Source organism: Drosophila serrata, unplaced genomic scaffold, assembly GCF_035046125.1.
Source record: "Drosophila serrata isolate PLE 108 unplaced genomic scaffold, ASM3504612v1 contig_376, whole genome shotgun sequence".
NCBI classification, from domain to species: domain Eukaryota; kingdom Metazoa; phylum Arthropoda; class Insecta; order Diptera; family Drosophilidae; genus Drosophila; species Drosophila serrata.
The window spans coordinates 2,196,556-2,217,221 of NW_028257274.1; the positions used below are offsets into that span (position 1 = coordinate 2,196,556).

Genomic DNA, 20,666 nt, shown 5'->3' on the forward strand with positions numbered 1-20,666 from the left:
GTTGCTTAATAAAAAACTATACTTATAGATAAAAATCAAATTAAATATACATTTTTTCCCCCTACAGTCATGCCACCGATGTGATGGAAACCTCCGGCTGGCAAAATATGATCACAACACATTCACATTTGATAGCGGAGGCATTTCGTGCGCTCGCAACACAACAAATCCCACCAATTGGACCACCAAGGAAACGCGTGAAAATGAGCTGAAACAACAATGCAATAACAGCAATAACAGCAACAAACCGTACACCAACAACAATCAACAACAACAACAACAGCAACCGCAACCGCAAAAACACCAACAACAATACCAACAATCGTTTCAACAAAAATTGTTATAGAAATGAGAACAACATGATTGTGAAATATTTGATAGATCGATTGGCGGTTAACCTCAAGAAAGCATCATACGGCAATACTAGAACAACAACAACAATAATAAAGTTTATCAACAACAACTACAACTACCACTACGACAACACCAACAACTACTACAACAACAGCAACAAAATCAGCAGCAGGAAGATAGTTCATGATGATGAGAATCAGAGCAAGCAGTACCGTTTATTGTTTCGATTTCAAGTAATTTAATTCATTTTGATAAAACAAAACAAAACTTGAGTTTAATTGTATTTTATTTGTTGATTTAATATTTACCTATGATTAATATGTTTACGAGTAATAATTATTAATTAATTCTAATCTTAAGTCCAAAAGCAGCAATTAAAAATAATTACGAAACAAAACAAAAAAAAAAAACAAAAGTAATAAGAAGAGAATACCAACAAAAAAAGAGCATAAAAAACAAAAACGGAACATTTAAAGTAAAAATAAATTAAATTTAAAATATAAAACGAAGGCATGAAACCAAGATAAAAACAAACAAAAAAGAAAAGAAAACAGTAAAAAATAAAGAAATTCACTGAGAAAGCAGCGTCACTATTATTATTATTATTATTATTATAATTATAACGATTATGATTACCGATTACTGCGTATAATTACAAAGCGTACACTTTGATTGTGATGTATATTCGATGTAACGAGTAACGAGTAACGTGTAATGAGTAATGAGTAACGAGTATATGAGTAATGCATAATGATACGGATATGATAATGAAGTTGATTTATATATTGTGTACATGTAAAACTCGGAACAATTGTCAATGCATTCAAGGTTTTATTGCACCCGCCCACCAATCCACTTCCACCTTACCTATTGTGTTTCCACTGAGGAGTGTGCTGCCCCATTAAATGTATAAAAATTAATTGTTATTTACCAAAAGTTCTCAATTCTACCACCGCCTAAGCAACAACAAATTTAAGCACACACTCCTCTGAGCTCCCTTACCCAAGAAAACCATTTTTAACAAATTAAACTAATTACTTTTATTTCAGTGTTGATTTTAAAATCACTTCTTAGGCTTTCTCGTGTATTGTTTCTCTTTTCTTTTTTTTAAGTATTTAAAACACCTACAACTTGTTTCTCTTTGTTTAAGCGCAAATGTAATTAATTTGTTGTACAAAAACTCTAAAAAAAAACAAACAAAACATTGTCGAAATAAAAGCAAACAGTAGCAATTTGTGTATAGTAAGCAGATAAAAATTGAAAAAACCACAAACAATATCGCATCAATTCATTTCTGCAACAAGGGGGAGACTCTCGGGGGGATGGTTTCTCTTCTCTCTGATTGATTCAGAAAATTGCGAAAAAATAAGTACGAGTAAAGTAAACGTGATAACAATATTTATCTAACTATTAAATAAATAAACCGAAGATGGTGTAGTAGAGCTGACGATGACATTTTTATATGCTAAAACGACAGATCGTGTAAGGAGTTTGGACAGAACAAAAACTTCAGGTATTCAGGAAAGGGTAAATTATAATTACATATAATAGGTGCAAACTAAGAACGATATTTCCATACATTCTATGTGTACTTCCGATTGACATTGCATGTGATTTGCCATCCGAAATGAAAGTGTAAATAAATTAGCCTTAGCCATAGTCGCAGCATCAGTTCTAATTTCTATTTTAAACCAACTTACTAAGGTTACAACCAAGTCCAAATGCTTTAAATCAGTGTATGTGCGATGAGTGTATAGTAATCTAGGTAACCAACCAATATTAGCCTTTGAATGGATGGGAGAGAGTCCGAAGCGAGTTCTATATTTTGTGGCATGCTTTGTTAAATATTTATTTCATTTTGACGCCATCTAATCTATTGGAGAAAGAGCTCTAAAGAACAGGCGTCTCAAGAGATTTTCCTTTTGAGCTCTACTCCTCCATAAATTGGAAGTTATTTTGCTTTTTTGTGTTGCTCTCGGCTCGCAAAATAAATTTGGGGGAGGCAAAATCTAGCGATCTACAAAAATGTGTATCATCTAGTGAACCGACAAACAACTTTTTATGCATGCCAACAATCTAAATGTGTAGAAAAAAAATGACAAAAAAGAGAATAAAATGAGAATGAAAATCTGCAGCAAGACACACGACACAACCATTTTTAAAAAGCGAAAAAATGTAATTGTATTTAAACAAGATATTAGATAATAAATTAATATGTTCTAACATTAATGCGACGCGCGACCTCTATTTCTTATCCTTCTGCTCCTCAAGGAACTGCTGCAGTAGGCCACCATCAATGGGAATGGTTAGTTGCTCAGAGCCGTCCACGCTTCGCTTGGATTTGACCAGTTTGTGATCAAGGAACTCGGTTAGCTGAGCGCGCAAAGCCAGATCCGAGCTGACCAAGAAGGCCTCACGGCAGCTGGAGTACAGATCCCGGAATGGCATGCCCTGATAGGTGGCATTACCTTTATTCTTCAGCTGATACTTGACAATCAGCATGTAAATGCCGCGCGAGTTGGTGGTCAGCGAAGAGAAGACGCTGCGCATCGAGGAGAGGGCAAGTTCACCCGAGTTCTGCACCAGCAGGGAGTTCTCGAAGGCAGTCTCATCCGTATATGGCAGCATGGTGGTGCAGTCCCACCACGAAAAATTGAAGCTGCTTAGCTTCCCCTGATCCCAGACTGCAATAACACAAGAGGATAATGGTTAGGACTTCATTCAAGACTGCAAACACTCACGCAATGGGGTATTGATATGATCAATAGAGGCCAGCAGATGGATGTTGGGCACTCTCGCCAGTCGCGACAGAATAGCCTGAGCCTTCACATTGCGCAGCATAGCTCCATCCAGGTTGTGAACAATCAGAAAGAGATGCGTCTCCGGTATCAGGGAAAACTCCTCCTCGATCATATCCACAGCCTCGTGGGGATTTGCTGGACTAATGCCTGCGTCCAGGATCTCGTTTGTGATGCTATCCAGCACATCCTTCAAGGTCAGACTGGGAAAGAAGCCGTTTATCACCAGGACCGTCTGTTTGCCCAATACCTCGCGATGAAAGGCCTGCAACAGCTGTCGTTTCGAACCCAGTCCGTAAAGCAGTATATTAAATCCCTCGTTGAGGATGCACATCCACTTGGGAAAGTACGAGCGATACTCCTCCATAATCGCATTAATCGACGTCTCGTGCTCCGCCGACAACTTCATTTCCGACAGCAAGCTAAACAGACGATCGGCAGCCAGTCGAGGATTCTTCAGGCGGTCCAACGTATGATCCGAGGTGAGGATCTTGGTGCTGGCATGCGAATGGAAGTAACCATCGCTCTCGGGAACAAACTCATTGGACTTCTTGGCCCGCGCCGTTTGCCGGAGTCGAGCTGCCGATGGAGTTTTGGGCAGAATGGGAATCACAATGGCACGACGCGTCTTACACGGCGTCTTGGGCTCATCATCATCGGCGGCATCGTTCTCAGAGGAAGAATCACTGCTGCTACTGCTGCTCAGGGATTCCTCGTCACTTGGTCGGAAGTCACTTTCGTCCCCGGAGAAATCCTCGTCGCCGGAATCCGCCACTATTTTGGCAATCTCTGGAAGAGTAAAGGTAAGTTAACTGGAGAAACTTTAATATCTTGATGAATCTAATGACTACCCACGATTCTTGACACGGCTGCGCACATGAGAGGGCGTCTTTGGCTGATCTGCGGCAGATCGCTTGCGCTTGGTTTCCGGCGTCTTTACGCCCAGCCGCGGTGTCTTCGGAGTCTTGGGCGTGCGAGGCGTGGCATTGAGGGCGGCCAGGGCCATGGCATCCCGCTTTTTGGGTGTATTGAAGCCAAACAGACTGCTCCCGGCCACATTGTACTCGGATTGGATGAGATTAAGATCTTTGGATGTGGGTCTTGCTGTATTCTCCACTTCGGTTAGGTCCTCCTCCTGATCCTCCTCCGGCGTATCTTCAATATTCATAACATCGCTCTCATCGTCTGTGCACTCCACATAGTTTACCACCACGTGCTCCTGCTGCCTGCTACCATTCTCCTGCTGATAAGCCTGGTACTTCTTCGTGGGACTGGGGCGGCGGGTGGAACGACGAGTAGCCCGCTTGGAGCTTGCCTGAGTTTCGGTTTCCGCGTCCGCGACAATGGCCGTGTTCAGATCCGCGGATTCGTCCTCCGAGTTTGTAAGGTTTTCGATTGATTTTAGGTTCTGCTTGCGCGGGGTCTTGTAGCTGCCGCTCATTTTGCATGCCAAAGATGATTGGATTTCGTAAATGAATTAAGTTTGTAAACAAAAACTGCTCAAAATTCGACCAGGGATGGCCAGCTCAATGCCAGAAGAGGCGGGACTTATCGATTGTTCGGATTTTCTCGCCAGCTGGTCCCACTAAAAGACTCTAATGGCAACTGGCGCTGCCATACTTTTTGCTCTCTTTTTTAATTGTAAAAATCAATTAACTTATTAAATGGCTCATTAAATTATAGTTACAAAATATAGTACTTTGAGTATAGAGGCCATTTAGGAATGTATTAATTTAGCTTATCTATAACATTTAATTTAAAATTGAACGTCGCGCAATGAAAAGCCCAACTCCTAAAGGTGAACAATTTGACCTAAATAATTGCTAACTTGTACGGCTAATAAAAAAATTAATTTAAATAATGTTTCTTCTTTTACTAACGTTTACATTACTATGTCGGCCCGAAAACATATAAGAATTTGAATTTAACGACGGCTTCTATCCAAGTTCCAAACCAAGACCCAAATCTGTAATAGAGCTGGCAAAAAATCAAAGTTTTCACTATCGATATATATTATATTTTTACTATTATTATTATAATCATTGTTGAATGAAAAATTAAATGAGTTTGTTTTTTTCCTAATTAATTAAAATTAAGGAGTATAAAAATTAACGTTTGAAACAAAAAGACTTATATTTCATTTTATGTTTTCTAATTGTTTTAATGTTAAATAATATAAATTCAAAACATCGATATAGCAATATCCAAATATCGATTGTATCGAATGTTTTGCCATCTCTAGGTTGCCTTTATATATTGGTTGCCGTCTGCCTCTTCTATCCAAATCTCCAAAAATTTTCAACCCGTAAGCACCGCTGTGCTGCTCGCTCCGAATTAAAGCCGTGAACGCGAAAAATACAAAATATACGCCGGTTAATGGTTTATTTGTGGTTCGTGCAATAAACAAGTGCGCCAGATTAATGTTAATTATTTTGCGATTCTATTGAAGTCGACGGGTTGTAATTTTTTTATTTGGCGGTCCTGAATTAAATCGGAAACCGAAAGATAGTGAACTGCGCGCCTGATAAATACAGTTGAATAGCGCGCCATGTGCGGATTATTATACCAGAAATAATTAAAAGGAAAGAATATTCGTATTAAATTCAGAGTGCCGAAAAAACAACGGTGTCTGTTTATTTGTTGCTGTTGTCATTGTCTTTGCCCGAGAAGCAAAGATTCGCTGAACGGTTCAACGGAGCAGCAGCGCAAAGCGGAATCGACCAAAACAAAGTGCATGCTAAAACAAAAACGTTTTCGAAAATGTTCGAACTGGAGGATTACTCGAGCGGCATACACGAGGGCTTCTTCAGCAAATATGCGGTAAGTTTGTAGCGTATAATATATTATATATCGTACAGCATATAGCAGGCAACAGCTTAATAACGTTTTGCACACAATTTGCCGGCCGGCCGCGCTCACACACACACACACACACATGTATGCTCAAGTGCGCTCACATACACACACACGCGCGCGCTATTTATCGGCAAAATTCAAAATTTAACGTTCGTTTCGCGTCGACAAAGCAGCTCTTGCGTTCTCTTTTCCTAGTATTTCCCCCATGTCCCCAGTCTCCACTCGGCGGCACTCTCCACTGCCCACACTCCTCAACCGTTCCCACTTCGTTGCGGAAAACCCACCACTGCGGCGAAACTTTGGTTCCACTCGCCATCTCGCTCTCCCCTCTGCTGACTGATTCCCCCTCTCGCTCACACCAGAGCTTTGTTGTTGACTCGGTGCTTCGTTGTCGCCGCGTTTAACGTGCAATTTTGAATTTCAACTTCGCCGCACTGGGGCCAGTATGTCCCTCTGTGTGTGTGTGTGTCTGTGTGTTTACTTTTGATCGTTAAGCTTTGAAAATCGTCTTTACGCCTTTTTGCTTTTTGTGCTGTTTCGCTTTTCGCTCAATGTACGGAATGATTAATTACAACCGGAACAGCAGACGATAATAAATGATTGGGGCTAGGAAGTTCTATGCACAGAACGAAAGTACTTCCTCATCTTCGTTCGGCTGCGAGTTCGGGTTATTAACTTGGCTAGCTGGAGGCCCGGCGGCTGTTATGATAAATGTTAAACCGGCTGTTAATCGCCTGTTGTTTGATACTAAATCGAAAACGAACAACAGTCTGGATTTTAATTCCCGTTTTCGCAACTGTTTTGCGGCTTAATTTACTTTAATTTCTTTCCCCTCAAACACGACGAGTTTCTTTTGTTGTATTCATGCGCAATTTACTTAACTTATTTATTGTTTTTGCCACCTACAGTGGGGGTTGAAATAGTAGAAATTATTTGCACTTAAATTCTATTGTTTTAATGAACTTGTGGAAAAGTAAACATAACTCTGAGTATCATATTCCCTAGAGTATAATTAATATATTTCGCTATAATTATAAGGCAAATGTCAAGGGAATTGCCGTATCTAGATTGGGAAACAATTTTAAGGAATGTAAAGGGATAAAGTTAATTTTCACTGACTTTAATAGAATTTATTTAGAAACAGGCTCATAGTATTAAAGATGATTGCTTGTAGTGCTATTATCTTGTCCCCAACTGTGGACATTTGTACTCGTATGTGTTTCCCCGCTGTTGTAGTTGTTGTCCGCCAAGTTTTCGTCTTGGGGCCTCTTCTTCATGGTTTTTTTGCGTTTTAAACTTTTTGAAGGCCAAGCGTTCACCTCGAACCTTTTGGCTTTTTGCTGTTTTAGCCGCCGCAGCAACCAAAAGTGGTTTAAGTGGCAACTAAATTGTAGTTTCAATTTAAAATTATCCTTTTATATAGGAAAGAGTATTAACTGACCTCCAGCAAAGTTGGCGGAATTTTGTTAGCTTCAATGGAAAACCCCTAAAGAGTAACGGACTCTTGAAGCATGTGCGCCTGTTAAGTGCAACATGCAAAACTCCACACATACACACACACACATACGGAACACCCGTACTTTCCGGCGCCACAAGTGTGTGCGAATAGTATCCAAGTGTGCGTCTGAGAAGGGGAACAAAGAAAAGCAAACAAAATAAAAAGTGCTCAATGCGAAATGAACGTTTTATCTTGCTGTTTTTTGCTGTTCACTAAGGTTGCCCATGTGTGTGTGTGTGTGTGTGAGTGAGGGGGCAAATGGCAAAACAAAAGAAAAAGCAACAGTCCGATTCCCACATCAAAAGCTTTCTCACACGCTCTTCCTCGCGCCTTCTCACTCGCTCTCTCTCTGTCGCTCCATTCTCTTCTGTCGCTCTTATGTTTCGGCAACCTTTGTTGCGGCAACACAGGGCAACAGTAAGAAAAAGACAAAAATCAAAGCAAAGCTAAAAGGCAAAAAGCCGAACAAGAACAAAACTTCAAAGTTCAACGCGCTTTTCATGGGGTTTGTTTTCAGTTGGGGACTGGGAAATACCTACCCCAAAAATGCACACTCACATGTATGCAGTGAAAGCGAGAGAGAGAAAGAGAGAGAGGAGGACACAGAGACACTTGTCTGCCTGTTATGAGCGCCCAGCTGTATGCCGCATAGATTTTCTCACGGCCCGAACACACAGACACACGAATTGCCAAAAATAACGGACAGACAAACACACACATTTAACCCCCTGTTTCAGACACCCGCATGGGGAGTCCCTGTACCCACCCATTGGGAGGCTGTAGTTATATTGAGAAAATTGGGGAAATTGCAGCAGTGCTAGAGAATATAATTATCCGTTTAGAAGTCTCATGAAAATAAATGATAATTTATTTATAAGCGATAATTTTGTCGATAAATCAAAGTTTAAAAATTGCATAACATAGTCAAAAATGCATAAATTTCAATTCGGAAACCTTTGCTATGTTAGTTTTTATTAGGTTAATAAATCTGCATACTCAAATTAAAATGTAGAAAAATTCAAAAATTTTTTTATAAATTATTAAAAATTTTAGCGATGTATGAAATTATGAAATTTTTTTAATTTAAAAAATTTTTGGAAAATTTTATGTTTGTACCAAACATGTCTAGATTGACTTGCCAGTTAATTCTGAACAGGAATATATATATAATTTATAGGGTCGGAAATGACAAAGTTACAAGCTTCCGACTAAAATTATAATACCTTCCAAAGAGAACAATAATGTAATATCTATACGAAACAAAACTAAACTCTTAGTTTACAGATGTAAGGACCTTTCTACCTCTCATATACATAAGATACTTTTGACAAAACCAACTGATTATCCCAAAAGAAACCTCATTTAAACATCTGGTTAAGGGCAACATTTTCCCAAAGAGAGCAGAAGAAATGAAATGGATTTCCAGGCTAAAAATATAAACTTTTGGCAATTTGCAGATTTCTTAATGAATGAAATAACCCGAGAAATATGGACATACTTCGCGCTAACCGAAAAGAGATTTAAAAACGATTTACAACTGGCAAGGATATACCACCTTTTCGTAAGGCATACCTACCTCGGATTTTGAGATTTGGTCCAGGGCTCAGCTCAGGCAACCGAGTTTTATTGCACCATAAAGTAATTTACAAATGGGCGCTCATGACCTCAAGGAAGATTTGTTTTGTCGTCGTCTACCTGAGGATATATATATTCGTCCCTTGCAATCTTCTTTTATTTTTTGTGTGTGTCATCTCGTAAGAGCGATTCCTGAGGTGAAAGAAGAGAGTGCCTGTGAAAGGCAACAAAGGCCAAGAAGCAGATGCAAGAAATGCAGGAAATGCGGAAAACATTGAACACAATTGGGTGAGCCAGCAAAGCGAGCGAGTGAGTGACGAATCCTGCCGAGGAAAGACCCAAAAAATACCCCTCTACCAACTGTGCCGCCTTCTGCTCCTTGGTTCGTTGCACAACTTAAAAAGGTCAATATGCAGCTGCAACTGAGCAACTGAGACAGGCAGGCAGGCCCCCTCCCAGTGCACTGGGGGTAAAAAACAGGAGGAGGTGGGACGACTCTCTAGGCCTTGTCGAAGTTTCACTGACAACTTTTGCACTTTCCCCGTAATCCCTCGAGCTTGCTTACTACTTGCTTGCTGCAAATTTTGTTCTCCTGTTCAATGCATTTTTATTTCGGCATATTTTTTCAAGAATTTTTTTCCAAAAGCAAAGAAACAAATAAAAATTAAAGTAAAAAAGAAGGCGTAGTAGGGAGGTAGTATTAAACCTGCCTGCCTGTCTTGATGTGCATTTTTTGGCCAGGCCTTGGACTATACATTCTGAGCGCCGCATTGAAAGCCGGTTGATTTATTAGGGCTCTGGGTTTTTTATTAACCCTTCACTCGCTCCGAGTAGCTTTTCCTTCTCGTTGTCGTTCCCCTTTAGAACGAGGGGGGAGGAAGTGTGAAAAATGGAAATGACTTGGCAACACCGTAGGAAAGCCAGGCTGCAAACTAATTAGAGCCAGGAAGTTCGCTTTCCGTTGGCAAATGCAATGCAAAACAGTTTTGCAATTCTAGAATTAAAATTAAAGTAGGCAACGCAGGAAGAACTACTGCAATAAATACAGTAGTCTATCGGAAAATATGATGGGTTTTTGTTTTTTGAACAATTAAGATTCAATATATGCGTAGATACTTTGAGTTTATATTTAAGTTATTTGATAAATCAAAATTTAAAAAGTCATAACTAAGCCAAAAACTCGTTAATTTTAATTCGGGAAGAGTTTTTATGTTAGTTTTTATTAGTTTAACAAATCTGCATACTCAATTAAAAAAATTTGCAAAATTAAAATTATCAATTTTTTGAAAATCTTAATGATGTCACCCCTTATAAAATTTAAAAATTTTGCAAAATTGTATGAAAATTTATTTTTTTTATTTGGACATGGTTAGATCGATTCGGCTGCTGATGCTGATCAAAAATATATATATGGATTTTAGGGTCGGAAATTTTTTTTAAATTATTTAATATATTTCTAGATTAAAATTATACACATTATTCTCCGCAATTTGAGAACCCTTGTGGTTGGTTAGTTTTTCAATTAGTTCAATCCTTCGATCATTTACTGTACCGCCAGCCACGGAACAGTCTGGAGAGAACTCTAGAGACTTAGCAACCCCTGGCCTGGAGTTGCAGCTGCCTTCCTCTACCTCGTGCCCATTCTCTTCCAATTTCAACTGGAAACTCGCAATTCAACAGAGGGCACACCAAAAGGTTATCACACAGACACAACAACATACACACACACATACACTCATGCTGAGTTGGAGGGTGAAGCGGGAAGCAGTCGGAGCTGGGCAGGAAAAGGAAAAACTGAGGGAAAGAGGCTAGAGCGAAACCCTCAATCATTCCATCACTCCCATAATGGAGCGGTCTACGGGCCAGAGCAATATCATATCATCATCTGTCGTCCTATTTCGATTTTAATGCTCAATTAATGGGTTTGTGGGGGTGGAAGCGGAAGAATGTGGAGTGAGGGGTTAACTGCCGCGGCAAAGGGTTAAAGGGTTGCCCGTACAGGAAGGATCGGCATAATTCAGCATAAAATCTGTACGAAATTGGTGAATCATATTCCAATTGGGGTAGATTATGGGCAAATAGAGGGGAGATATTTCTCGATAGAGTAGAGTGTGTTTTAAGCAGATAAAAATGCACTAAACAAACTGACAACTTTGTTTTGATTGGGTCTAAAAGGATTACGAAAATGATTATATTATTCAGGAAAATGTAGAGTATTTATATAGGGGGTTACTAGCATCAAACTTCGTAATACAAATAATGTTGTGTGTTCTTTAGTCTCTACCAAACTAATCCTTAAAACTCTTTAAATAATACAAAACCAGAAAACCTTTTATTAAAAGTAATAAATCATGTTTTAAGCAGATTCAATTTTTAGAAACATTAAGAGTTCATGCTTGGGTAAACATCTCAAGAATCTAGTTGTTTCTATCAAAACATATTAAAGTACATCTGCAGCATGTTCATTCTGTGTTATTGTTTAATTTTGGAATCCTCTCTCCAAATATCAATTGACTCCTCAGTTCAATACAAATCGATTTGATAAACGAAGAAACTGCAAAGATGAGCCAGCTGCTGCTGCAGCTACTTTATTTCCAGCTGAAGATGGCCAGCTGCTGTCCTTTCCCTGTTTCTTCTGGCTCCCTGACTTTGCTCTTCCGAGTTTGCCCTTTCTTGGTTGGGTTGCATGTTGCATGCATGGTGGCTGCATTCGAAATGCAACAATTACACGCTCTCGGACTCGAACGAACACTGGCTCTGGATGGAGTCTCTTGGGTCTGACTTATCGTACAAACACCTGCCGTGAGGTAATTCGATTGTGTTTTGGCCCAGGATGCGCCATATGGAGGCAGAGTTGCAGGTGTGTAGATTGCATTCGGGGAGGATCTGCAGTGAAATTGCATAAAGCCCTTTTCATTCGGAAGAAGGAATGATAACACTCGGGGAAAATCTCTGTGGAATATTCAAATTATAGGGAAATCTCTGGGGTAGAGGTTTCTAGACCTTTTATTTAATTTTAGGAAATATTTTTCCTCTTAATTTATATTAAATTCTGGTTTAAATTCCTCTATCATCTTTGTAATTTATTCTTCCAGCTCAATAGAAATTCCTAGAATAAACATAGTTAGATAGTATTCCAAGGAAAAGTTCTATACAATCAGGCATACTAGGGTTCCTTTTTAAAAATGTAGATTCCGAAGAAACGTTTTATCATATCAACTCGCTTAAATGTTAAATAATTCAAAAAGTTAATTAGAGTTTTAATACTCAACAGATAAGTTCAATTTTCCTATGTGTATGGGCAATTGCCTGATGGAAAAAAGTGGATAGAAAAGTGTTCATGGGTAAGAAGGAGGCACTTGAATGGCACTTGAAACCGTGAACTGACTCTCGGATCCCCAACATCCTGCCTCACCCCTTTTCGTCTCCGTCACATCCCGTTCATTTTGCGGCAGACAGTAAAAAAGGGGGCACAGTGATAAAGGTGCGTTCTTTTTGGGGGAATCCCCATCCTCCCACAATCAACACACCCTTTTTGTCTGTCCCTCTTTCGCCGCAATGCGAACGGGCGAAAGCCTGCCTGCACAAATTTATGATATCCTGCTAAATTATGCAACTTATCATTCTCGTGTGGCGGTCGCCCGCTCTATATCATCCGGCATATCCTTTTGTATGCCCGTGTATCCCAGTGTGTATGCTCTTGTCTATTGATTTTTCGGCGTCGCCTCGCCGCATAATAAAAACATGCAAAGGTGGGGTCACAGGATGACACCCAACTTCGGGGTCAGGTCAGTGTTTTGCGCTTTGTGGCTCCGCTTCAAGGACACCGTGACATTGGGAAGCTTGCCCACCCGCCCACTCCCCCCAAATCTAACAGCAACAGCAGCGCCACCTTTTTTAACAGCCCAAAAACTGTAAAGTGACGAAAACATCACGGCCTACTACTAATTTCTGCTGCCTACTACACTTTTTGCACAGTTGCGGCAAGAAACAAAGTCCACAAGCAGAAACAGCGAATATGTGTATGGCGAAAAGCAAAAGTGTGTGCTTGCTATTTCGCTCATTCTGCTCCGTTTGTTTTTGTTGTTGCCTGCCTCTGCTTCATTTTTCTGTTCTCACACATACTCGCCGCATGTTTTGTTGCCTACTGTACGCGCAACAGAGGTCGTAGCAACAACTTCGCCCTGCCTCTGTGGCAGCTCTGTTATGTGAGTTCTATGTTTTGCTACCCCTCTCTCTCTCTCTCTCTCTCTCTCTGTCGCTCACTCGCTCTCACTTGCCCTGCTCTGTTTCGCCGCGCACACACATAGAGCTAAAGAGAGAGCGAGAGAGGGAGAGAGAAGTTTCCCTGTTTTCTGTTTTTGTACGGCTTTAATTCCTTTTTTCCCTTTGCCATGTATTTAGGTATATATTTTGTATGTATATATTCCCCTTTGGCTGTAGTCTTCTTTTTCTGTTAACAGAGAGCTGGCAACATGTTGCCAGCAACATTCTATCCACTGGTGGTTGTTTGCATTTCGTATTCCCCTCAGGAAACTGCAAAAAAATACTGAGGGAGTTGTGTGTGTGTGTGTGTGATCTGCAAGTAAATCTAATTCGGAGACTGGGACCACACTATGAGTCACTTCTTTGAGGGGGGTAAGCGCCACCCCACTTCAGTCTACAGCCTACATTTAGTACTCACAGCCACAGTCTCCAGTCTCCAGTTCGAATCTCATTTATAATGCAAGGCGCAAATCGCGACTGCGATCCCGATCCCGATGCCGATCCCCTCGCGATTATTGCATAAAACTTTCAATTTTTTTGATATCCGGTTTGGTCACTGTTATTGTTGTGTGGCCTTCTCTGGACCTCGACTCCTTTTCCGCCTACTTTGTACGATATTATGTTGGGTTAATACAATCATTGACAAAATAGTATAAACATCTTCTGAATTCCTAAGGAGTATTTTAAAGAACTTAAAATTTAACCAGTAAATATGACATGAAATAAATCAGTTATATTATATATTTACATTTTACTTTCTGATCAAAGTTTAAAAAACTCATAACTCAGTCAAAAAGGCATTAATTTTGATTCGGAAAGCTGTCCTATGTTAGTTTTTAGTATGTTAACAAATCTGCATACTCAATTTAAAATTTAAAAAATTGAGATTTTTGGAAATTTTTTAAAATTTTTACGATGTAACCATAAGGGGTTACATTTACATTACAGTTACATTTTGAAAAAATCAAAAATTTATTTTTTAACCGAACATGGTTAGATTGTTTCGGCTTTTGATGCTGATCAATAATATATATGATTTATAGGGTCGGAAATTATTCTTTCACAGCGTTTCAAGCTTCTGACTGAAATTATAATACCCTGCAAAGGTATAAAATGTAATTTAAATTTCGAATTTTAGTTCTTTAAAAACGTCGCATTTTGTCCGATGAAATTCCAGAAGATTCTATGTAAATATCGCATTAAAAAACAGTACACTTCCCTTTGTGACCACAACTGTATGTACTTGTAATGTTTTGAATGTTTGCTACATAAATATACAGATTTATGTGTGTGTGTATGCAGCACTGGACTACAGACTCCCGAGGAAAGGAAAAAAAAATATGTTTACATGTTGCCGACTTTGCCGTTGTTGTGGTTGTTGTTGTTGTTGGGTTCGTTTCTTTGGTGTTGCAACATGAGTTATTTTCGTTGTTGTTTGGTCGTTGTTGTTGTTGCTGGGAGTGCTATATGCAACTCAGAAATATCCCCCGACCATGTCCCTTTTCCTATCCTTTGCTGTCTGCTCTTCGTCGCCTGTTTTTGTTTCCTTTTTTTTTTTTACATATTTTGTTTTTTTGTTGTTCAGCCTTGCTGCCTGCCTTGGCGCGTAAAAACTGGTTTTGAACTCGGCTCGTCTCTGCTCTTGCTCCTGTGGTCGGTCCCTCATTTATTATTGTTGTTTTCGTTCCAAGTTAATGATTATGATGATGATGATGACGATGACGATGTGGTTGTTGTTGCTGGCTCATATAGAAAATGAAAACTTATACGACAAGATCCCCAATGTGTATCTGTATCTGTGCACGGAGATATCAGATTCGGACTCGGCGATCCGAGAGACGACTTGTGTTACAGATTTAATCATTATTATACACACGAGTATGTGGGTCTCAGTGTGTGTGTGTGTGTGTGTGTGTATGCCCAGGAATGTTATCCCTACGAGACTTTCAACGGAAAATCAAAGCGCGGGAAAATTATGGGCTCATGTTAATGTTTGTGTGTAGTTAGGAAGGTTTGTAAAAAAAAGTAAACATTTCTTGGATGTTTTGATTTATGCTTAGAGCAGCGGAAGGAATATTTCGAAATCTATGTAAATAGATATAATATACGCACTTTGGTTTATGAAATTTTTTATACATACATATGTACCTATCTATATCTTTTATTATCTTTGATTATAAATAAATATGTTTTTTTTTTTATTTGATATGTATGTCTTTAACTTTTACTTGGTTTAATCTACTCTAAAATATAAAGAAATTATTAAAAAACAAACAAAATGAACTTATTTTAGTTTTTAATATTTTAATACCCTTTCAGGGTATTGTAATTTTAGTCAGGAACTTGTTAAGATGTGAAAGAGTAATTTCCGATCCTATAAGTCATATATACTATTGATCAGCATCAACAGGCGGATCGATTTAACCAAGTCTGTTTTTTTTGAAATTTTCTCATTAAAATGTTCAAAAATTCGCAAAATGTTGAATTTTTTTAAACTTTAAATTGAGTATGGAGATTTATTAACCTAATAAAAACTAGCATAGAAACGCTTTCCGAATTAAAATGAATGAATTTTTGGTTGAGTTATTAGTTTTTAAAAATTTGATTTGATGAAAAATTTGAAACTGACAAACCTTCCCTCGCAAGCAGTGAAAATCTACGCAACACATTTTAATTGTAAAGTGGCGGGAATTTAAATAATTTATAATATAGCACTGAACAGCTTAAACCAAAGAAACAACAATTGTTATCCTTGAAAAATGTTACTGATAAAATTTTTCACCTTTCCATTACAGGACGCAGCTGGACCCTCACTGGATTTCTACGTTTCCGACTCAATGCAGGAAATGCTGAATGTGGACATTCGCGCAGAGATTGCCAATGTGGTGGGCAGCTCCAGCAGTGATCTCACCTCGTCCCTGGATCATGCCCTCGAGGCCATATCCGCCATAAATAACAACAGCAGCAGCACAGGGAGCAGCAGTCTGCCGGTCTCCTACAATGCCAACGCCAACTTCCTGACCAGCAGCGCTCTCCATGCCTCGCCCACGGCCAAATGGATGGGCTCCTCGGCCAGTTTCTGGTCCAATTCGGACTACTATGCAGATCTGGGTGCCTGTGTGAATCCCATTTCCGTGATGCCGCTGATAAACTCCACCTCCGGATCGTCATTAGGTTCGCCGCGACGCAGCAAGACAGCCACATCCGCCCAGGGAAGATCGGGAGCGGTGCCATCGTCGCCCTCTGCAGATCGTGATCATCCCAAGTCGCACTTGACCTTTTCACCCGCCCAGATGAAGGTCAGCGCTGGATCTCTGCGCCGGGAGCAGGTGATGGCGCATATACCCAAACAGATATCCGTGGTCACAGGCACAGGCACCACAGCGCCCGCAACGATGGCCACGAACTCGGCCCTGCAGCGTCGCAACTCTTCGGCCGTGGATGCCGTGCGCAAGGATTTGGCCACAGAGCTGCGCAAGGCTCAGTCCTCGAGCCCGGTGCCCAACAACCTGGAAGTGGAGATGGGCAAGGGCAAGGGTGCTACAACGCTGCTCACAGCTGGCGGTGGAGCCACCAACACAATTAAGCTGGCACCCGGCATCGGTGGACTGACCTTTGCCAACAGTGCTGCGTACCAGAAACTGAAACAAACCTCTGTGGTGAAGTCACCCGGTGGCATGTCGCCCGGAGGCATCATCAAGCGGGAGGACAAGCGAGGTCATCAAATCAGCAGCACCACACCAAAGAGTATCGCTTCGGCGGCCAATTCGCCGCATCATCAAATGCAGAGCAACTGCAGCTACAGTCTGGGATCTCCCTCGTCCCTGTCCTCCGCTTCCTCGGCGGCCCTCTCACCGCTGGGCAATGTGAGCAATCTGGTCAACATAGCGAATAACAACAATGGGAATGGAACGGGAGTGGGTGGCATGGTGAAGCCACTGCAGCAAAAGGTTAAGGGGCCGGCTGTGGGCAGTCCGTTCCCCAAGCCAGCGTATTCCTACTCCTGCCTCATCGCTCTGGCCCTCAAGAACTCGCGTGCCGGCTCACTGCCCGTCTCCGAGATCTATAGCTTTCTCTGCCAGCACTTTCCGTACTTCGAGAACGCTCCCAATGGCTGGAAGAACAGTGTGCGTCACAATTTGTCACTGAACAAGTGCTTCGAGAAGATCGAACGCCCGGCCACGAATGGCAATCAGAGAAAGGGCTGCCGCTGGGCCATGAATCCCGAGCGCATCAACAAGATGGACGAGGAGGTGCAGAAGTGGTCGCGCAAGGATCCAGCTGCCATACGCGGAGCCATGGTCTATCCACATCACTTGGAGTCCCTGGAAAGGGGAGAGATGAAGCATGGATCCGCGGATTCGGATGTGGAGATGGATTCGCAGTCGGAGATCGAGGAATCTTCTGATTTGGAGCAAGATTTCGAGGACACCCTGGTGGATGCCATGCTGGTGGAGGAAGAGGAAGAGGAGGAGGCCGGTGAGGAGGACGAAGACGAGGAGGAGCACATGCTGAGCGAGTTTGATGCTGAAGACGAGCACAATTCGCATGCCAGCATTAATCAGTCGAATAACCTGCCCATTGATCACGAACTGCTCGTCCAGAAGCACAGTGACTTTGATATTGAGGTGAGTTCTGGAATACCATTCGGTTACGAATTGTAAATACTAATTTGTTGTCTTGAATTCCAGGTAGATGAACTGTACGATGCCATCGACATTGATGATGACAAGGAGGCAGTGCGTCGCCTGATCAACAACCAGTCGCAGCACATCATCGAACTGAATCCAGCCGATCTGAATGCCAACGACGGCTATCAGCAGCAGCCACCTGCGAAGCGTGCTCGTGTGGACATCAACTATGCCATCGGACCCGCCGGCGAGCTGGAGCAGCAGTATGGCCAGAAGGTGAAGGTGCAACAGGTTGCGCAACTGCAGCATCAACCGCCCACCTACAACAGGCGCAAAATGCCGCTGGTCAATCGCATCATCTAGGGCGGGGGCAGAGCCCTCTGAAGAGCATGCATGCCGCCGCTCCCATTACATTAAAAACTTAGTGCTAGGTATTTGCATTTAAGGCATCCTTGCTACGCTTACACGAACTCCCTTAGAGTCTCTATCCCCCTTTATTAATATCCAATATCGGATATCGAATATCAGCTTTCAGTTTTCGGTACAAGGCTTTCTGCCTGAAATATGTTATTCAATCCTCCCCCTTTTTTTGGCCTCCGTTTGATTTTAAATCCCGATTCGAGCCTAAGCCCGAGAGTGGAGTGCCAGAGCGCCACTTAATTTGAATATTTTTCTGTAGTCTCCTCTCGAATAAATCTATATTAATTATAACATACCCGAATTTAGAGTCCGTTTGCCTGACGCTTGAGCCAGAAACTCAATAGGTTTTCTCGATCCCATGACGACGCACGAAGCTTGTTAATTATTTTGCATTCGATTCATTTCCAACTTGATCTCTCCATATTGACAAATGAAGGAACTATCCTCAGTTTAAGTAACTAACTTGACAATGCATTTATATGACCTGACCAGCGATTCCATTCATGGTCGTAGAATAGTTACTATGTGCAACACACAACATCGATTATTTTTGACAACGAAATGTGAACATTAGGTTTATGTTTCGAACTTTTTCTTCCCCCTCATTATAACTACAATTTTCAGCTTAAATTTAAGACACGATCACACATAGAAAACAACTTGCCGGTCCAGTATTCGTATGTGAGCTATAAATGCGGATTTTTATACAACTTTTTGTATGTAATGTACATTATAATTATAATAAAAACAAATGGAAAGCACCCACAATTATTGTTGGAAAGTACAGTCAATTAAATAATACGATTATTGTATTGTAAGGCAATTCCAGTATGTAAATAGTTTTTTAAACATAAAGAAAAACTTGTATACTACGCCCGTGCTTAGATGTAAGTGTAAATTGTAAGCCAAACCGAGAATTCCAAATGAACCGACGACTCACACGATCCGTAAAACCAATAAGACTTGAACGAAGCGTAGCCCGACACGAAATCAGTCTCAGATTTAAAATAGTACAAAGAGCCAACTAACTAGGTTACGGATGACCATTAAAAAAAACACAACCAACTAATGGATGGACACACCGTTTTTGTTTTGTTTATATATCGTTTTTCCGTACATCTTCTCTGTTTCGAGTCACAGCCCATCTTTGCATCCAATTATTATTCCATAAACGACGAACCAACAACATTCACGCATTTCTTGTTGTAATACTAGCATATAAGTAGCATTTAACAAATTAATTATATTGTACCGCTTAGTAAGGCATACTATGTAAATGACTTTGGACTACGGAAGGACAAATATTTGTATAGAGTTGTTAGAAAATCAATTGACAGAGTAAAATTGAAACCAAAAAAAAAGAAGACAAATAAAAATATATAAAAAAATAAAATGTTTTGTACTTTTTTATTGCAACTTTTGTGTGAGGATTAACAAGGATTAGAGCTAATTAAATTAAAGCAATGATATTTTTGATACGATATTGAGCGCTTTCCTCTCGATGGGCAGATGAGGAAAACAACAATGATATTTTTCTACATTCTGGGTATTAAAATTTTAGTCCGAAGCTGAAAAATCAATGAAGTAGTCATTTCCGACCCTATAAACCATTAAAAACACTGATTATTTAAAAAAATGCCTGTTTTAATACCTTTTTGCTGGGTATTAGTAATATTCTCATGCTAATTACACTACGAAGGAATAATTTCCGATCCTATAAATCATATATATTCTTGATCAGAATGAACAGCTGAATCGAATTAGCAATGTTTAGTGGAAAAATAAATATTTGAATTTTTTCCGAAATTTGAAAAAAAGATAAGGGGTTACCATCATTAAAATTTGCAAAATTCGACAAAAAATTGAATTTTGTAAATTTAAAAACGCAGTATGCAGAATTGTTAGCGCTATAATAACTAGCACAGAACAGCTTTCCGAATTGAAAATAAAACATTTTTGGCTTAATTATGATGTTTGAAAAACGCTGAATTTTTAAAATAATTGCCTGTTTTTATACCTTCATTCTGGAAATTATAATTGTAGTCAGAATCTTTTAACAACATCAACAAACGCAGTATGCAGATTTGTTAGCGCTATAAAAACTAATACAGAACAGATTTCCGAATTGAAATTAAAACATTTTTGGCTTAATTACGATGTTTGAAAAACACTGATTCTTTTAAAAAATTGCCTGTTTTTATACCTTTTTGCAGGGTATTAGTAATATTCTCAAGCTAATTACACTACGAAGGAATAATTTCCGACCCT

At 40.2% G+C, this 20,666-nt stretch overlaps 3 protein-coding genes across 8 annotated transcripts in view; 2 read left to right on the forward strand and 1 right to left on the reverse strand.

Annotated features, from left to right (window-relative positions):
* rdx (BTB/POZ and MATH domain-containing protein rdx) overlaps positions 1-2,583 on the forward strand; it is a 77,564-nt gene extending 74,981 nt beyond the window's left edge. For all 6 annotated transcript variants that reach the window (XM_020962214.2, XM_086839703.1, XM_086839704.1 and 3 more), the window contains one exon: positions 68-2,583. In XM_020962214.2, coding sequence (XP_020817873.1) covers positions 68-212 — 145 coding nt within the window. In that variant the 3' untranslated portion in view covers positions 213-2,583. The remainder of the gene's footprint in view (positions 1-67) is intronic.
* Orc2 (origin recognition complex subunit 2) lies at positions 2,510-4,841 on the reverse strand. The gene is made up of 3 exons (XM_020961970.2): positions 4,008-4,841; positions 3,096-3,941; positions 2,510-3,038 (listed from the first exon to the last, which is right to left on the reverse strand). The coding sequence occupies exons 1-3, from the start codon at positions 4,591-4,593 to the stop codon at positions 2,599-2,601; spliced, it is 1,872 nt and encodes a 623-aa protein (XP_020817629.2). The 5' UTR covers positions 4,594-4,841; the 3' UTR covers positions 2,510-2,598.
* Positions 4,842-5,407: 566 nt separating this feature from the next.
* On the forward strand, positions 5,408-19,791 carry jumu (Forkhead box protein N4 jumeau). The gene is made up of 3 exons (XM_020958392.2): positions 5,408-5,972; positions 16,143-17,975; positions 18,039-19,791. The coding sequence occupies exons 1-3, from the start codon at positions 5,913-5,915 to the stop codon at positions 18,339-18,341; spliced, it is 2,196 nt and encodes a 731-aa protein (XP_020814051.2). The 5' UTR covers positions 5,408-5,912; the 3' UTR covers positions 18,342-19,791.
* Positions 19,792-20,666: the final 875 nt, after the last annotated feature.

What these genes read in the sequence shown, in the direction of transcription:
- Orc2 (XM_020961970.2), bottom strand. Translation starts at nt 4,593, where the DNA reads ATGAGCGGCAGCTACAAGACCCCGCGCAAGCAGAACCTAAAATCAATC. An exon ending in GCGCAGCCGTGTCAAGAATC is followed by an intron (nt 3,942 to 4,007) that starts GTGGGTAGTCAT and finishes TTACTCTTCCAG; the next exon opens with AGATTGCCAAAATAGTGGCG. An exon ending in TCATATCAATACCCCATTGC is followed by an intron (nt 3,039 to 3,095) that starts GTGAGTGTTTGC and finishes GTGTTATTGCAG; the next exon opens with TCTGGGATCAGGGGAAGCTA.
- jumu (XM_020958392.2), top strand. Translation starts at nt 5,913, where the DNA reads ATGTTCGAACTGGAGGATTACTCGAGCGGCATACACGAGGGCTTCTTC. An exon ending in GCTTCTTCAGCAAATATGCG is followed by an intron (nt 5,973 to 16,142) that starts GTAAGTTTGTAG and finishes TTTCCATTACAG; the next exon opens with GACGCAGCTGGACCCTCACT. An exon ending in ACAGTGACTTTGATATTGAG is followed by an intron (nt 17,976 to 18,038) that starts GTGAGTTCTGGA and finishes CTTGAATTCCAG; the next exon opens with GTAGATGAACTGTACGATGC.